Source organism: Peromyscus leucopus, chromosome 3 (genome assembly GCF_004664715.2).
Source record: "Peromyscus leucopus breed LL Stock chromosome 3, UCI_PerLeu_2.1, whole genome shotgun sequence".
Lineage (NCBI taxonomy): Eukaryota > Metazoa > Chordata > Mammalia > Rodentia > Cricetidae > Peromyscus > Peromyscus leucopus.
The window spans coordinates 149,860,303-149,878,503 of NC_051065.1; the positions used below are offsets into that span (position 1 = coordinate 149,860,303).

Consider the following 18,201-nt stretch of genomic DNA (forward strand, 5'->3'; position numbering starts at 1 on the left):
AGAATATTTGAATATAGATTGCTAACTACATGTCACTACACTTACTGTTACTTTGCCAAATGTGAACATGATTTTATGGCCATGGTGAAAATAGAAGGGTCTTATTCTCAGATGTGCATGCCAAATTATTGAAAGGTGAAGCGTCAATTCACAACCTGGCTCACAAAAGCTGAAGTCTCAAAATGTTAATAATAACTGGTGAATCTAAAGTCAAAAGACATAAAAAGGCCCAATTATGTTTGTTTTTTAATTTCCCTGCATGCTTGAAATTCTTCAAAACAAAAAAGAAAAGAGAATTGAGCTCTGCAATCTTCCAAGAAAGTTTTCTTTTTATTAATTATATTCAGACACTAAAAAGAGCTGATATTTCAAACACTTAAAAAAATCAGCTTTTTTGTCTGTTTCTTTGTTCATTTGTTTTGGGGCAGGGTCTCTCTATGTAGCCCTGGCTGGCCTTGAACTCAAAAAGATCCACCCGCCTCTGCCTCTTGAGTGAGTGCCAGAATTAAATGCGTGCTCCACTAGCCCTGACACTGCCACCTTGTTTTTATAAATGGGAGGTGGGTGTGATGGCACACACCTTTAATCCCAGCACTATGGGAGGCAGAAGCAGGCATATTCTTGGGAGCGGGAAGCCAGCCTGGGCCAGGACACCCAAAGCTACATAGTACACAACCAGTCCTTAAAAAAATAAATAAAAAGCCGGGCATTGGTGGCGCACGCCTTTAATCCCAGCACTCGGGAGGCAGAGCCAGGTGGATCTCTGTGAGTTCGAGGCCAGCCTGGGCTACCAAGTGAGCTCCAGGAAAGGCGCAAAGCTACACAGAGAAACCCTGTCTCAAAAAAACCAAAAAAATAAATAAATAAATAAATAAATAAATAAATAAATAAATAAATAAATAAAAGCCAGTGAGTGTGGTGGCACAGGCCTTTAATCTCAGCACCGGAGAGGCAAAAACAGGTGAATCTCTGTGAATTCAAAGTCAGCCTGATTTACAAAATGAGTTCCAAGACAGCCAGGGCTGTTACACAGAGAAACCCTGTCTCAAAACAACAATAAAAATCAAATACTGTAGCACATGCCTGTAAATTCCAGCACTGAAGAAGTGGAAGCAGGAGAGTCAAAATTTAAGGTGGTCCTTGGCTACATAGCAAGTTTGAAGTGCATGTGAGTTGTCGTTTTTACAATTATTTTTATATAATGTTATATAAATTGCACATATTAAGTCAACTGGCAGCACTTGATATACTGTCTACAGATCTTACTCATTTTTAATTCCTTGACTTTGATAACTGTACTATGGTTATATAAGACAATGCCTTTAAGGCATAAAATGATTGAAGATGGCTGTGTTCAAGACCAACCAGGAACTACATACACAGTGAGGCTCAGTCTCAAAAACAAACAATAAAAAAGCAGCAGTCTCTCAAATATTGAAAATAAAGAAACTAAAAAAAGGAACTATCCCAAGCTTCAGTAACTCAGCAGCGAACCCTGAACCTGCACACGTGGGGCTGGTGAGCTAGCTCAGCTGCAAAAGCACTCGCCTGGCAAGCTGACAACCCAAGCTGGATTACAAAGTACAAAGAACAGAATCCTAAAAGCTTTACTTGGACCTTCACATGAGTACTACAGCGTGTGCACACCTGCATGCATATGCACACACACTTTTACATACATGCTAATAATAAAAGTAAAAAATAAGATCACATTGTAGAAAAGTAAATTTCTATACTCAAGTTCTCATTTTACCCAACAAGGCTCTAAATGCTGAGAAACCAACAGTCCTAGAATGGGGTAACTGCCCCCCAGCCTCAGAGGAGACAGAGAAACATTGATGCAAAATCCAAATGCTAGTCCTTAAGGAAAGGGGGTCTCACAACTGACCTCTTCAACTATGGTGCCAACATGTGAACTACTTGGGAATTGGAACTGATTCCATTTTTGTCTTGTTATAGCCACTGTCTAGAGGCTGGAGAAAGAGCAGATGAGTTAAAGTGCTTGCTGTGTGGGTCTGAGGACCTGAGTTCAGATCTCAAGCACTTGTGTCCCAAACTATGGTGGAGAACAAGAAAAGAAGACACTTGACGTCCCCACCACACACGTGAGTGCATACCCTCAGCACCTGAGCATGCACACACACACTCCTACACCAGTCATAACAATTATGGGGGAGAGTAATTCTTCATCCTCTTAAAACATTTTCCTCAGGAACTCTTTTTCCTGCCACCCTTTTTGTTTTGGGGGGGGGGATTTTTAGTCTCTGTCTCTGCCTGCCTCCCATCCTCATGATCCTTAAACCTCCCATCCACCCTTCACATTCACTCATATATAACCTGCTCCAAGTCTCAAGTAACAGCAGCTCTCCACTGGCATTTTCCTATACTTCCCTGCACCATTAGGGAACGCAGAGTTCATCTTGTGACCATGTGACTGCTTATTAACATCCATCACTGAGCTGCCACACAGACCAGGAACTTTCTTGGACTCAATGTGTTACATACAGAGATCCTATCTAAAAGAAATCCAAAAACAAACAAAACATCACATTTTGCACAAAAGAATTCTCCTAAAACCTTGCTTGCCTGCTTCCTGAAGAATTATGGCCAATGAGCCTGACAATCGAGACTTGATGCAATGCTGCCTATATCACTTCGACAACCTCATTTTCTAATGAGGGTCCATAAGAGAAGAACTCCTGTTATCTGGCTAGCCATGCTGACTTGGCATGAGCCCCAAGTCCCGGAACACTTCCCTCACAGCATAACTACCTGTCTCTGAACTTCTACTGTGCCCATTCTCTCCTATCAACTGCTTTGCAAATAAAGGTTTTACACTGTATTATCACTGCCCTCCCCAGAAAAATAAAATAACAACTTAATTCACAAATCTCAGCAATTTTAATAAGGGCAACATTAAGCAGAAAGAACGTAAACTGTGTTCAAATTTATACTTGCAGAGCCAGGAATGATGGTATACACCTTAATCCCAACATTCAGGAGGCAGAAGCAGGTGGGTCTCTGAGTTTGAGCCCAGTCTGGTCTACAGAGCAAATTCCAGGACAGCTAGAACTACACAGAGAAACCCTGTCTCAAAAAACCAAAACCAAACAAACACAATCCTAGGCTACATGGCAAGTCTGAGGCAACTTGAGCTGCACTCAACTCTGTCTAAAAACATAATACTAGTAAAGAAGGGGCTGGCAAGACGGCTTAGCAGGTACAGGTACTTGCCTGACAACTTAAATTCAATCTCTGGGACCTTACATGGTGCAATGGGAGAACCCACTCCCATAAATTATCCTCTGACCTCTCTACCCATGCACCGTGACAAGTGTGTCTATCGCCAAGTAAATAAGAAAGTACTTTTAAAACAATTCTTAAGGATAGGGGAGCTAGAAAGATAGCTCAGTGGTTAAGAACTGTTGTGAGATATTTGATTATTCTGTGTAAAGATTTATCAGCCCCACATTTGGGTGCCATTTGTAGAGGAACTTTTCTTTGGGCTGACAGTTCACAAAAAAAGCTCCAACATGGAGATTTATTATTAATTATGAAAGCTAAACAGCCAATAGCTTAGCTAAGCAGGAGGTACAGCACAGACTTCTGGACAGAGAGCTCTGGGAAGAAGGTGGAATTGCCAACCTGATGCAGAAGGAACAAGACATGTAGGAGGTAAAAGCCACTAGTCACATGGCAACATGCAGATGAATAGAAATGGGTTAATTCAAGTTATAAGAGCTAGTAGGGCAAGCTAAGCTATAGGCTGAGCTTTTATAATTAAATATCTCCACATCATTTTTTTGTGAGCTCACAGCCCAAAGAAAAATCTGTCTACAGAGAACCTAAAGAGAACACAGGACTCAAATTCAGTTCCCAGCACCCAAAATGCACAGCTCACAACTGCCTGCACCACCAAGCTCCAAGGGAATCTGAAGCCATCTTCTGCTCTCTGAGGGCAGCTGTACTCGTAATGCACATATAGACACACAGATATAATAATTTAAGTCTTTTTTTTTTTCTTTGTAGTTCTGGCTGTCCTAGAACTCACTATGTAGACCAAGGCTAGCCTCCAATGCAGAGATCCACCTGCCTCTGCTTCCCAAGTGCTGAGATTAAAGGTGTGTGCCACACATTCCACTGAAATTAATTTAAAAATTAAAAAAAAAAATTTAGGGAGCCAGGGAGATGGTTCACCACGTTAACATACTAACTACTAATCCTGGTGACCTGAATTCTATCCCAAGGACATACATGTGGAAGGAGAAAACTGACTCCAGAAAGTTGAATTCTATCCTCCATACATAAGCTATGGCATGTGATTGGGCATACAAAATAAATTTAAAATAGCAATAATAAGATGGAGTGGTGGTACACACTTTTATCCTAGCACACTGGAAGCAGAGACAGGCGGATTTCTATGAGTCTGAAGCCAGTTGTTGATTTCCAAGACATCTAAGGAAACACATAGTGAGATGCTGTCTCAAAAACAAAAGTAAAAATAACATAGCCAGGCGGTGGTGGCAGACACCTTTAATCCCAGCACTCAGGAAACTGAGCCAGGCGGATCTCTGTGAGTTCGAGGCCAGCCTGGTCTCCAAAGTGAGTTCCAGGACAGGCTCCAAAGCTACACAGAGAAACCCTATCTCGAAAACAAACAAAAAACCTTATAATTAATAATCAAAAATTAAGTTATTATTGTTTATTACTGTTGTTGTTACTATTATTATTGGCTGTGGTTACACACACCTGGAATCCCAAAACTTGAGACACAGAGGCAGAAAGATCCCTGTAAATTCAAGGCCAGTCTGGTCTACATAGCAAGTTCAGGCCAGCCAGGACTACATAGTAAACAATGTCTCAAAAATAAGTAAGGGGCTAGAGAGATGGCCCAGTGGTTAAAAGCACTGGTAGCTCTCCCAGAGGACCCCAGGTTCAATTCCCAACAACCACATGGCAGCTCACAATTATGTCTAACTTCAGTTCCAGGGGACACCCTTACACAAACACATGCAGGCAAAACACCAAAGCACATACAATAAAAATAAATAAATCGCAGGGCAGTGGTGGTGTACGTCTTTAATCCCAGCACTTGGGAGGCAGAGCCAGGCTGATCTCTAAATTCAAGTCCAGCCTGGTCTACAGAGTGAGTTCCAGGACAGCCAGGACTACACAGAGAAACCCTGTCAGGAAAAACAAATAAATCGTTTAAATTAAAAATAAAGTAAAAGTAAAACTTTTTTTACTTTTTAAAAGTGGAAAGCAATTGAGAACATCTATAAGGTGACTTCTGGCCTCCACAGAGCTCTGTTTATGTCTCCCCCAACACACACACATACACACACACACACACACACACACACACTAATAATTAGTAGTAGTAGCAGTGCATGTGTATGGGATGCTAGCCCAAACCAATACCACTCAAAGACTGGGTCAAAAGTTCCAAAAATTATACCAAGTGAAATTCTCTATGTTCTATAAAATAAAGTTCTCTGAACAAAGAACTCTAGGACATTAAAACTGTGCATACCCAAAGAACCCAGGAATAACCTTTGAGGACGAGAGAAGAGACATAAAGGAAATGAGAAGAAAAAGGATTCCCCAAAGGAGCAGACCTGTTAACACACTTTCTGTCAGGCAAATAACCTGCCCCAAGTGCCATTGTTGCAGAAACAATAAACATTCAGGGAAGGGGTGTTCATTAAAAGGAACTAGCCAGAAGACAGACAATCACTGTTCAGTCAACAAGACTGCTTAACAGCTTTCTCAGTTCGGAAAAACTTACTCCGCTCTTGGAAATTAGTAAGTGAAATAGTTGGTGTCATCGAGGCCAAATCACTGCTCTATTTTCACACTGACTTTTTGATGGGATAAACAGGAGAGCACACACAGTACCAATGTATACTTAAGGTGACCACATGCTCTACTACATTTCAAGTCACAGTTACCCCAGCAAACCTACCACAGGAAAAAAAGTAGATCCCGATAAAGGTTGGATGAGGTCAGAGACTTTAAACGTGAAAATGAATAGTAGCCCTCGTGTATTGTTATGTAATTACATTTGAAACCTGTGTGGCTAATGAAGTACAGGACACAAGAGCATTATTATGAGAGATCATATGCCTTCAGAATTCAAAGTGTATTTAAGAAAAAAAAAGGAAAAGAAAGGGGGAAAAAAGCCTTTAAGTTGCAGAGAAGGGACTGACTTCACTGCAGCTTATTTATAGGAATTCTGAGATTGAGCACCTTGATGTGAACCCGAAATTCTACCCCTCCTCCACACATGCCCAGAGCAGGCCCTAGGACACATAAGGAGTGGAGTAATAGAAACAAAGGAAGGTGGCCAAGTCCCAGACCCAAGTTAAAAGAGAATGTTAAGAAGGCTCAGCAGGCTGGAGGTGTGGCTCAGTAGTACAGTGCTTGCCCATCCTCAGGTTCCAGCCGGATGTGAAGAGACTGAAGGAAGAAGGGAAGGGCTACCAACCAAGATAAAGTCAAAAGCCACAGATAGGTGAACAGGTTAAAATAGTTCTTCCAAGACAGGGTTTCTCTGTGTAATTGCCATGGGTTTCCTGGAACTAGCTCTGTAGACCAGGCTGGCCTTGAACTCACAGACATCCACCTGCCTCTGCCTCCAGAGTGCTGGGATTAAAGGAGTGCCCTACCACTGCCCTGTGTTTCACATCTTTCATCCAAGGAAATCAGAGCACTCCAAAGTACAGTCGACTAGTTCAGTCAGCATCACAATGCCATCTTCTATCTAAACCAAAATAAGCCATTTATCACCGGGGATGGTGGCGCACACCTTTAATTCTAGCACTGAAGAGGCAGAGGCAGCAGTTCTCTGTGATTTTTGAGGGCAACCTGGTCTACATAGTGAGAGCCATTCTAGAGAGAAAGGAAGAAGGGGAGAGGAGATGCTAACCCAAGTATCTGTTTACCAGCTTTCTGTCTGACACTGCAGTACTCCCTTCAAAACCTCCTTCAGATGTGGTGGCATACTCCTTTAGTCCCAGCAATGGGGAGTCAAGCAGGAAGATCTGAGTTTGAAGCTAGTTTGGTCTCCAGACTGAACAGCAAGACTGTCACGAGCTGAAGGCCAGCCTAGACTACACAGATAAGAGACTGGCCTGAACTACAGTGAGATCCTGTCTTTTTTTTAAAGGTGAAGAAATGCCAGCAAGGTGGCCCATGACTCTAATCCCAGCTCTTGGGAGGCAGAGATAGGCAGATCTCTGAGTTTGAGGCCAGTTCCATGACAGCCAGGGCTATTACACAGAGAAACTCTGTCTCAACCCCCTCCCCCCAAAAGTAGTGAAATAACATAATTCAAGGCACTCCTCCAGAATCCCTCCAAATCTCAAACATAAAATATTAGGTCAGTTTGAGAACAAGAGAAATCATGAAAATGTCAACCTTCAGAAGTTCCTATCAAAGAAGCTTATTTGCAGTCAAGTTTCCACTGCAAGAGAAAGACATCCATATAATTTACAAACACCAGACAAGTATGGATTTGCAGCTTCTATTTGGTACAATTAATTTGTAGAGTATAGGTAATAACCCAGGCTGCCTATGACGATTTGCTTGAGTCAATGGTACAAACCATCTGAGGAAAATATGGTCCCTCCTAGGACACAGCCAGAATCATCTAGCCTGAAATCTCCATGTTACAAATCTGGAACCAAAGTAATCTTCCTAAAATCACAACTTCATGTCAAGGGCGAAGATGAGCCACAATCCAGGTGTCTAACACCGTTTGAAAATGTCTTCAAGAATTGAAATGAGGTAGTATAGAGCTGGGCTTGGCCTGTAGGAGGCTCTAGATCCAGAGTCTAACACTACACTTTTGTCTCTGCATTGGTGGTTTCCACACTGCCAGAATTCCTCATCCTGGATCCTTAACATCCCAGGAAGCCAACCATAAGACTTTGCTATCAAGAGCTATACTACCCAGGTTGAATTTTAGGCCTTCCTAATTGTGTTCCAGAAAATAAAGCAAGGCTGAATTTACCATCAGTTATAAGGCAAACCAATACCAAACCAACATGGGAATGTCCTTCATGGATGAGAAGGGAAACCAACCTTTCTATAACTGTAAGAGGTCCATCCCAATTTCTCCTCTGAAGCTCTCTGTAGTGAGAAAGAGGGAAAGAGGGGTGGGGTGGGTAGGAAACTAGAAAGCCTCTCCTCTTAAAATGTTTCCAACCAGAAAGGTGACTGCCTATTATTCTGTGACAATTCCATTACAAAAGGACGTCCCCCACTTTCAGGACCCAAACTGCATTATGGATTTGCCCTTCTGTAACTCACATCCTGTTCTTATCTTCCCTCAATTGAGGAAGAGGGGACTCTGACTCTTCAAAAGATAGAAAGCAGAAGGTTTAAAAAAGGATCTTCTATGGATCAAGATAGTATACAACTGTAATAAGATGACAACTGCAAGTTCTAGGCCAATTCAGGACACATAACACGTTTACATTAAATACAGTGTATGAGGAGGCTGGACAGATGGCTCAGCGGTTAAGAGCACTGGCTGTTCTTCCAGAGGACCTGGGTTCAATTCCCAGCATCCACATGGCAGCCTACAATTGCCTATAACTCCACCTCCAGGGGATTCAACACTCTCACACAGACATACATGCAGGCAAAATACCAAACCACATAAAATAAAAATAAATAAATCATTAAAAAATACACTAGTATGAAAAAAATGTAAGTTATTTTAAAAACTTGTTTGTTTTGATCCTATTGGGGCTGGAGAGATGCCTCAGTAGTTAAGAGCCTTCCCTGCTCTTCCAGAGAACCCAGGTTCAATTCCCAGCACCCATATGGTGGCTAGCAGGGTTCTGTAACTCCAGCCTCCAGGAATCCTACATCCTCTTCTGGCATCTGAGAGCACCAGGCACAGACATGCATGCAGGCAAAACACCTATACACACAAAAATAATTTAAAAAATAAAACTTGTTTTGTTTCTGTTTTTGAGACAGGGTCTTATATAGTCCTGGCTGGCTTAGCTCTCACTCTGTATACAGATCAGGCTGGCCTTAACTCAAGAGACCCACCTGCCTCTGCTCCAGAGTGCTGGAATTAAAGGCATGTGCCATCACACCCACCTTTAAATCATTTTAAATCACTTATCTCAGTTCCACTCAAATGCTATCTCAGCAAGCCATCAATCCCTATCCCTCTCTTAAGCTACAGTAGGCATCCCTTACCATGACTCTTTTCAAGCTTCCCTAGACTTCATTTCTTAGACCCTGTGACATATTGTACCATTTGTTCACTAAGAAGAGGGCGGGTACTTTCTAAATTTTGTTTTTTTTATTAATTTATTTTGTGTTATCTATAAATCGTGGCTCATGCCTTTAATCGCAACTCTTGGGAACAGAGGCAGGCAGATATCTTATGTTCCAGGACAGTGAGAGCTAAACGGGGAAACCCTGTCTTGGAAAAAAAAATTGTGAGTGTGTACCACTGAAAACATGTGGAGGTCAGAGGAAAAACTTGAAGACGTTAATTCTCTCCTACCATGTTGGTTCAAGTGTTAAATTCAAGGCTTCAAGCTTGGTAGCACACCCCTTCATCCACTGAGGCATCTAACCCACTCAGAGATCATGTATTTTGTGTGTGTGTTATACACACAGCTGTACCTCCAACAACTAGTACCCTGCCTACCACATAGATGCTTTATAGACGTTTGTCGACAGAAATTATTACATTAACTTGGCTTTTTGCACTTATTTCAGCAGAAGATTTAAAAATAATCTTCTGCCAGACAATGGGACTCACACTTGTAACTCAGCATTCCAAAGGCTAAGGCAAGAGAATTCTATCAAGTTCTAAGCCAGCCTGGGTCACCGAGTAAAAACACAAGCCTGTCTCACCAGGCAGTGGTGACACATACCTTTAATCCCAGCACTTGGGAGGCAGAGGCAGGCAGATCTCTGAGTTGAGGTCAGCCAGGCCTACACAAGTAAGTTCCAGGACAGCCAGGTTTACACAGAGAAACCCTGTCTCGAAAAACAAAACAAAACAAAGTCTCAAAAACAAAATAAAAGAGTTGGGTCAGGAGACGGCTCAGTGGGTCAAATGCTGGCCATGAAAGCCTGAAGACCTGAATGGAGATTCCCCAGATCGTACATCTTAAAGCCATCAGACATTTCAAACAAGATGAGAGGCCAAGACCAACACCCCAGCTTGTTCTCTGACCGCTACATATGCCACACATATGCATCATGCACACATACCTAATGAAAAAGTATCTCGTCAACCAAGAAACTCCAGACTTGCACTATGGAATCTCCGTCTTCAAGATAGAAAGCCCCACAAAACTTCGAGAGAGCGGCAACAGAGGCTTGGAAAAGCTCCTGGACCCAGGTGGGAATCCTTGTGCAAACACCCATCCTTGACAAGCTTTCAATTTCCACATCTGTAAGATGAAGGTAATCTCTACCCACTGGTTATGGGCAGCTCAGGATAAGTTGGAATTTTTTTTTTTTTTCAAGATAGGGTTTCTCTGTGTAGTTTTGGTGCCTGTCCTGGATCTCACTCTATAGACCAGGCTGGCCTTGAACTCACAGAGATCCGCCTGGCTCTGCCTCCTGAGTGCTGGGATTAAAGGCGTGTGTCACCACCGCCCAGTAGAGTTGCTATTTTTTAAATGTACAATACTGTATGTCTCATTCCCTACATTACTTTAACCTGCTCCAGGTCACAAGGCTAGTCAAGGGCACCATTACAATCCAAGTTTCCTGAAAGGGAATAGGCCCAATTAGAGGCCTGATTATGCCCAGGCCCTAGAATTGATCCCTCATGCTTCCAAGCAAACACATTTGTAATTCCTAGTCCAGGGCATCTTGGGTCCTGAAATCAAGAAATAGCTTCTGATTCCCCTATCAGGACAAAACTATTCTTTCCTATTTCCTCTTTCTTGTTTTGCTTTTTTTGATCTAGGCTGTTCTAGAACAGATAGTCAGTCCTCCAATCCAGATCATTTAATCTTCAAATAGCTTAGAATTTGATTAAAATGTTAACTCTAATCCTCACCCTGATAGCATTCAACCCTGGGTTCAGTCCCATTACATCAAAAATCAACATAAAGTATTTAATGGTAACCAACTACTGAATGCAATGTCTTTAATCTATTCATGTCTAACTACACCCTAGCCTCTTTTGAAAAATAAAAGCCACACCTAATCTATAGCACAAACCAATCAGGAATATAGGAATTTCTAAATATGTTAACAAGTTTGCAGAGGCAAAGTGTAGTGTGTAGACTGCTGGATCTAGAGCCTCCTACAGGCCAATGTACTTCAACAAAATCTGTATGATCCATCCCTGAACTGGATACAACTAACGTATGTTTAAGTTTCAGCAAATTGTATTACTTGTGTTAATTATAATTCATGGCTCATTCTCTTGATGAAGGGGCTTGTTGCACGAATCCTAAATGGTCTTACAATAAAAACCTGGAGCCAGATATTAGGGTAGATGCTGAAAGATCAGAGAGACAAAGAACAAGCCACAGCCATTTCTCACCTTGCCAACTCCTCTGCTGATCCTGTCCCCACGAATCCAGACAGAATGCCTCCGAGTCCTCAGCCGAAAGGGCCCTCGTTCCTGTCTCTCGTGCTTTCTATGCCTTTCTCTGCCCAGCCGTTTCACTTCCTATCTCAACCCTCCCAGTGCTGGTGGCGTGTGTGCTTCCCACATACTGGGACACTGGGGCCAAAGGTGTGTGCCACCACTGCCTGACCTCTGTGTTTAACTCTGTGGCTGGCTCTGTCCTCTCATCTTCAGGCAGGCTTTATTTCTTAGATTACAAATATCACCACAGGGTCTAGATATAGAAATACCAAGGTTAGAATACAAAGCTCTGTGTACACTGGCCCCACATTATGCTACTGAGGAAGGGACTTCAGGCACACACAACCACGAAGAAGACACATGTCAGGAAACATTAAGACTAAAAAAAAAAAAGAAAAAAGCAAGGATCTCAGGAAAGAAAGGTAGACAGAAACAACTAAATTAATTTGCTCAGACTTCAGCTACTATACAAATCACTCAAATCCATGTACACAATTCCAAATATCTACTTGGAGGCACCACTCCAGCTCTGCCCAGCTCTCTATAACAGTGGTTCTCACCCTTCCTAATGCTGAGACCCTTTAATACAGTTCCTCATGTTGTGATGACACCCCAACCACAAAATTATTTTCGTTGCTACTTCATAACTAATTTTGCTGTTAGGAATCTCAATGTAAACGTCTGTTTTTCAATGGCCTTATGGGGTGACCCCACATTGTAGCCCACGCACAGGTCAAGAGTTGCTGCTCTATAAGGTTAGGGAAAACCATTATGTCCTCCCTTGCCTTACTTCAGTGTAGAGCAAGCATTAAAACTTTAAAGAGGCCAAATATCTTTGTTCCAAATCAGGACAAACTTAACTAATCTAATTCAATACAATATTAAATAAAAAATATTTGGCTTTTACTAAATCATATATAAATGTGGATTCTATTATCAGCTAATGTGGCCAAAGGAGGCCAGCTATAAGCTGCTTTGATGACTAGATGGGTTATATGACCATAACCCAAACTACTAGGGAAGCTGCACTGGGACAGAAAGCCTGCTTAGCTACTTACTAAATTCACCAACCCTGGCTACAGAGTGAGACTCTTAAAAAATAATAATAAATAAGGGCTAGGTAGGGTTGGTTGTAGCTCAATGCCGAGCATGTGTTAAAACCCTGGGTTCAGTCCCATTACATCAAAAATCAACATAAAGTATTTAATGGTAACCAACTACTGAATGCAATGTCTTTAATCTATTCATGTCTAACTACACCCTAGCCTCTTTTGAAAAATAAAAGCCACACCTAATCTATAGCACAAACCAATCAGGAATATAGGAATTTCTAAATATGTTAACAAGTTTGCAGAGGCAAAGTGTAGTGTGTAGACTGCTGGATCTAGAGCCTCCTACAGGCCAAGCCCAGCTCTACTACTGCATTTCAATTCTTGAAGACATTTTCAAACGGTGTTAGACACCTGGATTGTGGTTTGTTCATCTTCGCCCTTGACATGAAGTTGTGATTTTAGGAAGATTACTTTGGTTTCAGATTTGTAACATGGGGATTTCAGGCTAGATGATTCTGGCTGTGTCCTAGGAGGGACCATTTCTGAGTATGCCTAAAACCAATTGGTGATTGAGTTATTTTAATTATTTTATTTGTATTTTGCAAAAACTTAAGCTTTATATACTAATCATGTATTCTTTTTAAAAAACCAGGGGGATGCCGGGCAGTGATGGCTCATGCCTTTAATCCCAGCACTCGGGAGGCAGAGGCAGGCGGATCTCTGAGTTAGAGGCCAGCCTGGTCTACAGTGTTCCAGGACAGCCAGGGCTACACAGAGAAACCCTGTATCAAAAAAAGGGGGGGAGGGGGATTAAGACAATTTTGGGTATTCTAGCAAGTGCTCAACCCTGAGCTACAAATACTCCTATCTAAAACAACTAAGAATCTGGAACAACTGAAAGCACTGTTATAGTATCCTCTGATTTTTGTTCTGATTATTTTAGAACCATTATTTAAGGGCAGCAACATACAGTGTTTTTTTTTTTTTTTTTTTTTTAAAGAAAAAGGCAAAAAGCAGGGTGAAGTGGTGTATGAGTTTAATTCCAGCACTTAGGAGGCAGAGGCAGGTGGATCTCTGAGTGTGAGGCCAGCCTGGCCTACAGAGAAGGTTCCAGGACATCCAGGAATACAGAAAAACCCTGTCTTGAAAAAAAGAGGAGAAGGAAGAGGAGGAGGAGGAGGAGGAGGAGGAGGAGGAGGAGGAGGAGGAGGAGGAGGAAAGAAAGGGAAGGGCTGGGAAAGCCTGTTCAGTGATAACAGTGCCTGCCTGCCGAGCATGTTATAAAGACCCTGAGTTCAGTATCAGCACCCCCCCACACACACACACACACACAAAGTCAAGTATGTTGACTCTTTTAAAGAAACAATCTCTTTAAGGTTAATTAACAGCACAAAAATATTTTTACATGCAAAAATAAAAACACCCCTACTTTAGGGACCTGTTCTCTAAGTGGGAGGTCTTGACCTCTCACAGAACAGCAACAAGAATCCTGGAACCTTTCACCCAGCTGAGAGATTGCTTCATTTTGGATAGAAACCAAGTCCTTAAGGATTCTGCTTCCTAAATTTGCCATAAATCCAAGGATTCAGTCTGGGAGAAAAGGGTAATAAAATTAGATCTTTCGCACGACTGAAAACTGACTTCCTAAAGGAACGATGTCCAACTCTGACTACTTGGTAGTTTACATCCCTCATTTCTAGATTTTCAAGGTGTAATTAGAACTACAGGGTCTTTCCACATGCCCACCAGCTCAGCACTGACATATTTTTACTTTAAGAGAAGGTCTAACACTGCACTGTAAACCTAACCAATAAACTAGTTGATGTTTTACAAATCACCTAAGAAAAACAAAAACAAAATTTACTGATGGTGTCTTTGGGGAATTGTGCATTGTTGATGGGTCAAAATCAAACTTCTTAGAAATTAGAATTTTAGATAGTTCATCTTTTGATAACTATTCAAAATCCTGAATTAAACATAGGAACTACAGGAGGGGAAAGTCATTATAATTTGTTACATGTTTACTGATCTTTTCCATAGGGGAGGGAGAAAAAGGTTTCATGGTTTTTAAAGTATGAACATGTTGGAATCAGGATATTAATGTGCTGAATGTCTTTTAAGTAACATACATACACTTTAACTGACAAAATGTCTCTTCCAAGAAACGCTAGAATCAGGGACAGGGATGGTGACTCCCTGTGAAGTCAGGCTGGGTGGCAGACAACCTGAGTTTGATTCAAGGGGCTCTCACATGGAGAGAGAGAACCAACTCCCTCAAATTGTCCTCTGCCCTCCACTGGCACTCCCTGACACAGGAACACCCACACAACATTTTTTTTAACCACTAGAATTAAAAGACACTATGTCAAGTAGACCTGATTATTCACCATGTGAAGGACAATAAGAGCTTAGACTGCCTAGAGGAATTAGGCCATCTAATACTGAGACACTTCAAGTTTACTAGTTAGGATAGAAATTAGAGGTTACTCTAAATATGATGAGTATAATTAAGGCAAAATGAGTTTCCTCTATTTTTCTATCAACAAAATGGGAAAACAAGGACTTGGAAAGGTGGCCTTTTCCCCAACGGTAGTGTTCTTCAAATGTACTCAATTTGTAATCTGGCACATCCACTTACTCTCTCTTGGAAGAAAGAAAAGGAGCTGGGGACAAGTTTACCATCACCCAATATGGCTCTGTCACAAGCAATACCGCACACACGGCCGCCACCATTTTGAGCAGCAGGATTTAATTAGACTACTCAGGATTTCAAACCAACTAAAAGGAAACAGAGGACGTCAGAATCATTAAGCATCTCTTCCCCTTTAAGATTCCTCAAATCGTTATCTTTGTGGTCCGTTATCATTAAAAAATTTCATCACAAAAATGTTCTTTACATCCATGTTAAAACTTTGTAAACAAACGCTTTGAGGTTTCGTGAAATTCCCAAGTTACATTTTCCTAAAACGTGGAGAAGCCCCCGACTTGGAGAGCCTACCAACCTACTCACATTGTTTTAGAGTACCCCCAAAAGCCAATGAGTGGCCCTGGTTTCCAGTCTACATTCCTCTTCATTCTCCCAACCCAGCTCTTGTGACCGTTTTAGTTTTCCGATTTCATTAACTCTGCAACAAGAGCAAGTTCCCACGCTTCATTCATAGGAGAATGCAAATAATATTTCTACAAACACAACTGACTTTAAAAATAAAGGTGAGCAAAGACCTCAGGAGTCAACAAATTAAAAGCAAGGTTCCTGGGGGTGGAGAAGCGATCACAACGGCCAGACCTTCCAATTAAATTACTTTAATTTCGATTATTTCAATTGTAAAGCCATCCACAGAACTGGAAACAATTAACTGACCAACAGTTCCGTGTACCTTTGTCCCGAGGAAAAAGGTGGTTAAGTCACAACACAGATTATCACAGGAAAGAAAGCAACTCAACCTGCCAACCAATCATACATTTCACACCTCCATCCAAAAAGAAAAGACAAGATGCTGCCGCTGCTGCTGCTGCTGCTGCTGCTTTAGGACATCTTACACATTCCGTTTCCCACACTCCCGCCACTGTCCTTGCCACTCGGACCCTCCGATTTTAGTCCAGTTATCACAAAGCCTCGGGTCTTGAAAAGCACCTTCGGCCTGGCCAGAAAGCCATCCCTTTCCTCCTCGCTCGCCCGGGGGGAATAATGGTGGCGAAATCAACTCGGAGAGCGAGCGAGCAACCCGAACGTAAGAGGGCTGCAAGTTCCTCAGAAGAGGAGCTGTTTAAGAAAAAAAAAACAAAACGGGGGGGGGGGTGTCCCAAACTTTCCTCCACAGCCTCGGCGTCCCGAGCGACGGTGAGCGCCAGGCGGTCCCACCAGGAGAACGCCCCAAGCTCAGGCCCCATCCCCGCCCGCCCAAAGTTGACTTGGTGGAAGCGCCGAGAGTTACCGGCCTCCCCAAGTCCGCCAAGTGCGAGCCGGGCGAGCGTCTCCCGAGCAACGCCGACCCTGCCCAGGGCCGCTCCCGCCGGGCCGCGGTGGCCCCCCGCTCGTGCGCCCGCACCCCGTCCCCGTCCCCGTCCCCGTCCCCGCCTGAACAGCTGCTCGCCGCCTCCGAAGCTCCGGGCGGCGGGGAGCGCGCGCGCACTCTCGCCCTCAGGCCGCCCGAGGAGTCCCGGGAGAGCCCCCGGGTCCCGCGCCGACAAAAGCAGGCTCGACCCCCGCCGGCGAGAGCGCGCGGGGAGGCGAGGGGAGCCCGTGCCGGCCGGCCGCCTCGTGCCCGCCGCCGAGCCCCCTCGCCGCCCCGCTCTCCGCGCCAAGTCGGCGGCGGCCCCGCGACTCCCCGCGGAGAAGCGCGGAGAAAAGGGGCGCAGCGCCCGCCACTCACCTCGATCTCGAAGTCGGGCAGGCGGAACGCCGTGCGAAAGAGCGAGCAGAAGTGCGCGATGGCCGGGACTTCCCACCAGGAGCGGAGCTCGCCCAGCCCGGCCGCGCCGCCCTCCTCCGGGCACATCTCCCCGCCGCGCTCGCCCGCTCGCCCGCCCGCTCGCCCGCTCTCCCTCGCTCCGACTCCGGCCACGGGCAGCGCCTCTCAGCGCGCGGCGGCTCCCGCCGCTCGCCGTGAGCACAGGCTGAGGCGCGCCGGGCGGGGGCGGCGGGCCGAGTCGCTGAAGCGGCCGCTGCTCGGGCAGCCGGCGGGGCCGCGCGCTCGCCCCGTCCCGCCGCGGCCGTGCGGCCGCCCCCAGTCCCATACAATATAATCCACTCAGCGCCGAGGAAAACAGATGGGGCTGGGGGTGGGGAGGGGGGGGGGGAGCCCAGCAGAAGCCTGGGGAGGGGCCGCCCACGAGGAGGGGGCGGGGCCGGCGCGCACCACAACAACAACCCCGCCCCACCCCGGCGCGGACAGCTGCACTCGGGGAGGGGGGAGGGAGCGGGCCGGCCGCGCCCCGGGAGGGGCCGCGCGCGACGCCGCCGAGGGGGCCGCGCGCAGCCCGCGGCCGGGTGGGGGGGGGGCGAGCCCCGCGGTTGCAGGTGTTTGGGGCCCGGGGAAGTTGGGCGACTTTGGTGACGGGAGACAATGAGGGGCTCTCCCACCCCCCCACACACGTGGCCCCAGTGGTCGAGTCCTTTTAAAGGGCCCGCTGGGTGGTGCTCTCGCTCGGGGCTAGCTCCAGGAGTGCGCACGTGTGGGATTTCGGTTATTCCTGCTGGGGAGGAGGAGGAGGGTGGTGCCGGGGAGAGCGGGCGAGCGAGCGAGCGGGTGGGCTGTCCACGCCGGAGCCGGGAGGCCCCGGGGAACGGAGCGCTTTCCACCTGTTCTCGGGCGCTTTTATTCCGGCGGAGAACGGGACTTGGAGGAGCGCGGAAAGTGCCCCTCTGCTCCCCAGGGAAGAAGGTGGCGGGGCTGGTCAGGCTGGAACCACGTAGGATGGAGGGTAGAGTGTGGCGGGAAGGGTGGAGTAGGGGGGAGGCACCAATCAGCAGCCTAGCGGGAAGAGCAATTTCCCCCACCCCAGGGAACGGACACGTGCAGCCGCGCTGGAGCAGCAGCCTGGCTTGCCGCCCTGGGA

General features: G+C 45.1%; 1 protein-coding gene across 4 annotated transcripts in view; it reads right to left on the reverse strand.

Moving 5' to 3' along the window:
* The window catches only part of LOC114700741 (cat eye syndrome critical region protein 2 homolog), a 120,035-nt gene extending 102,737 nt beyond the window's left edge, over positions 1 to 17,298 (reverse strand). For all 4 annotated transcript variants that reach the window (XM_028880443.2, XM_028880442.2, XM_028880441.2 and 1 more), the window contains exon 1: positions 17,016 to 17,298. In XM_028880443.2, coding sequence (XP_028736276.1) covers positions 17,016 to 17,141 — 126 coding nt within the window. In that variant the 5' untranslated portion in view covers positions 17,142 to 17,298. The remainder of the gene's footprint in view (positions 1 to 17,015) is intronic.
* Positions 17,299 to 18,201: the final 903 nt, after the last annotated feature.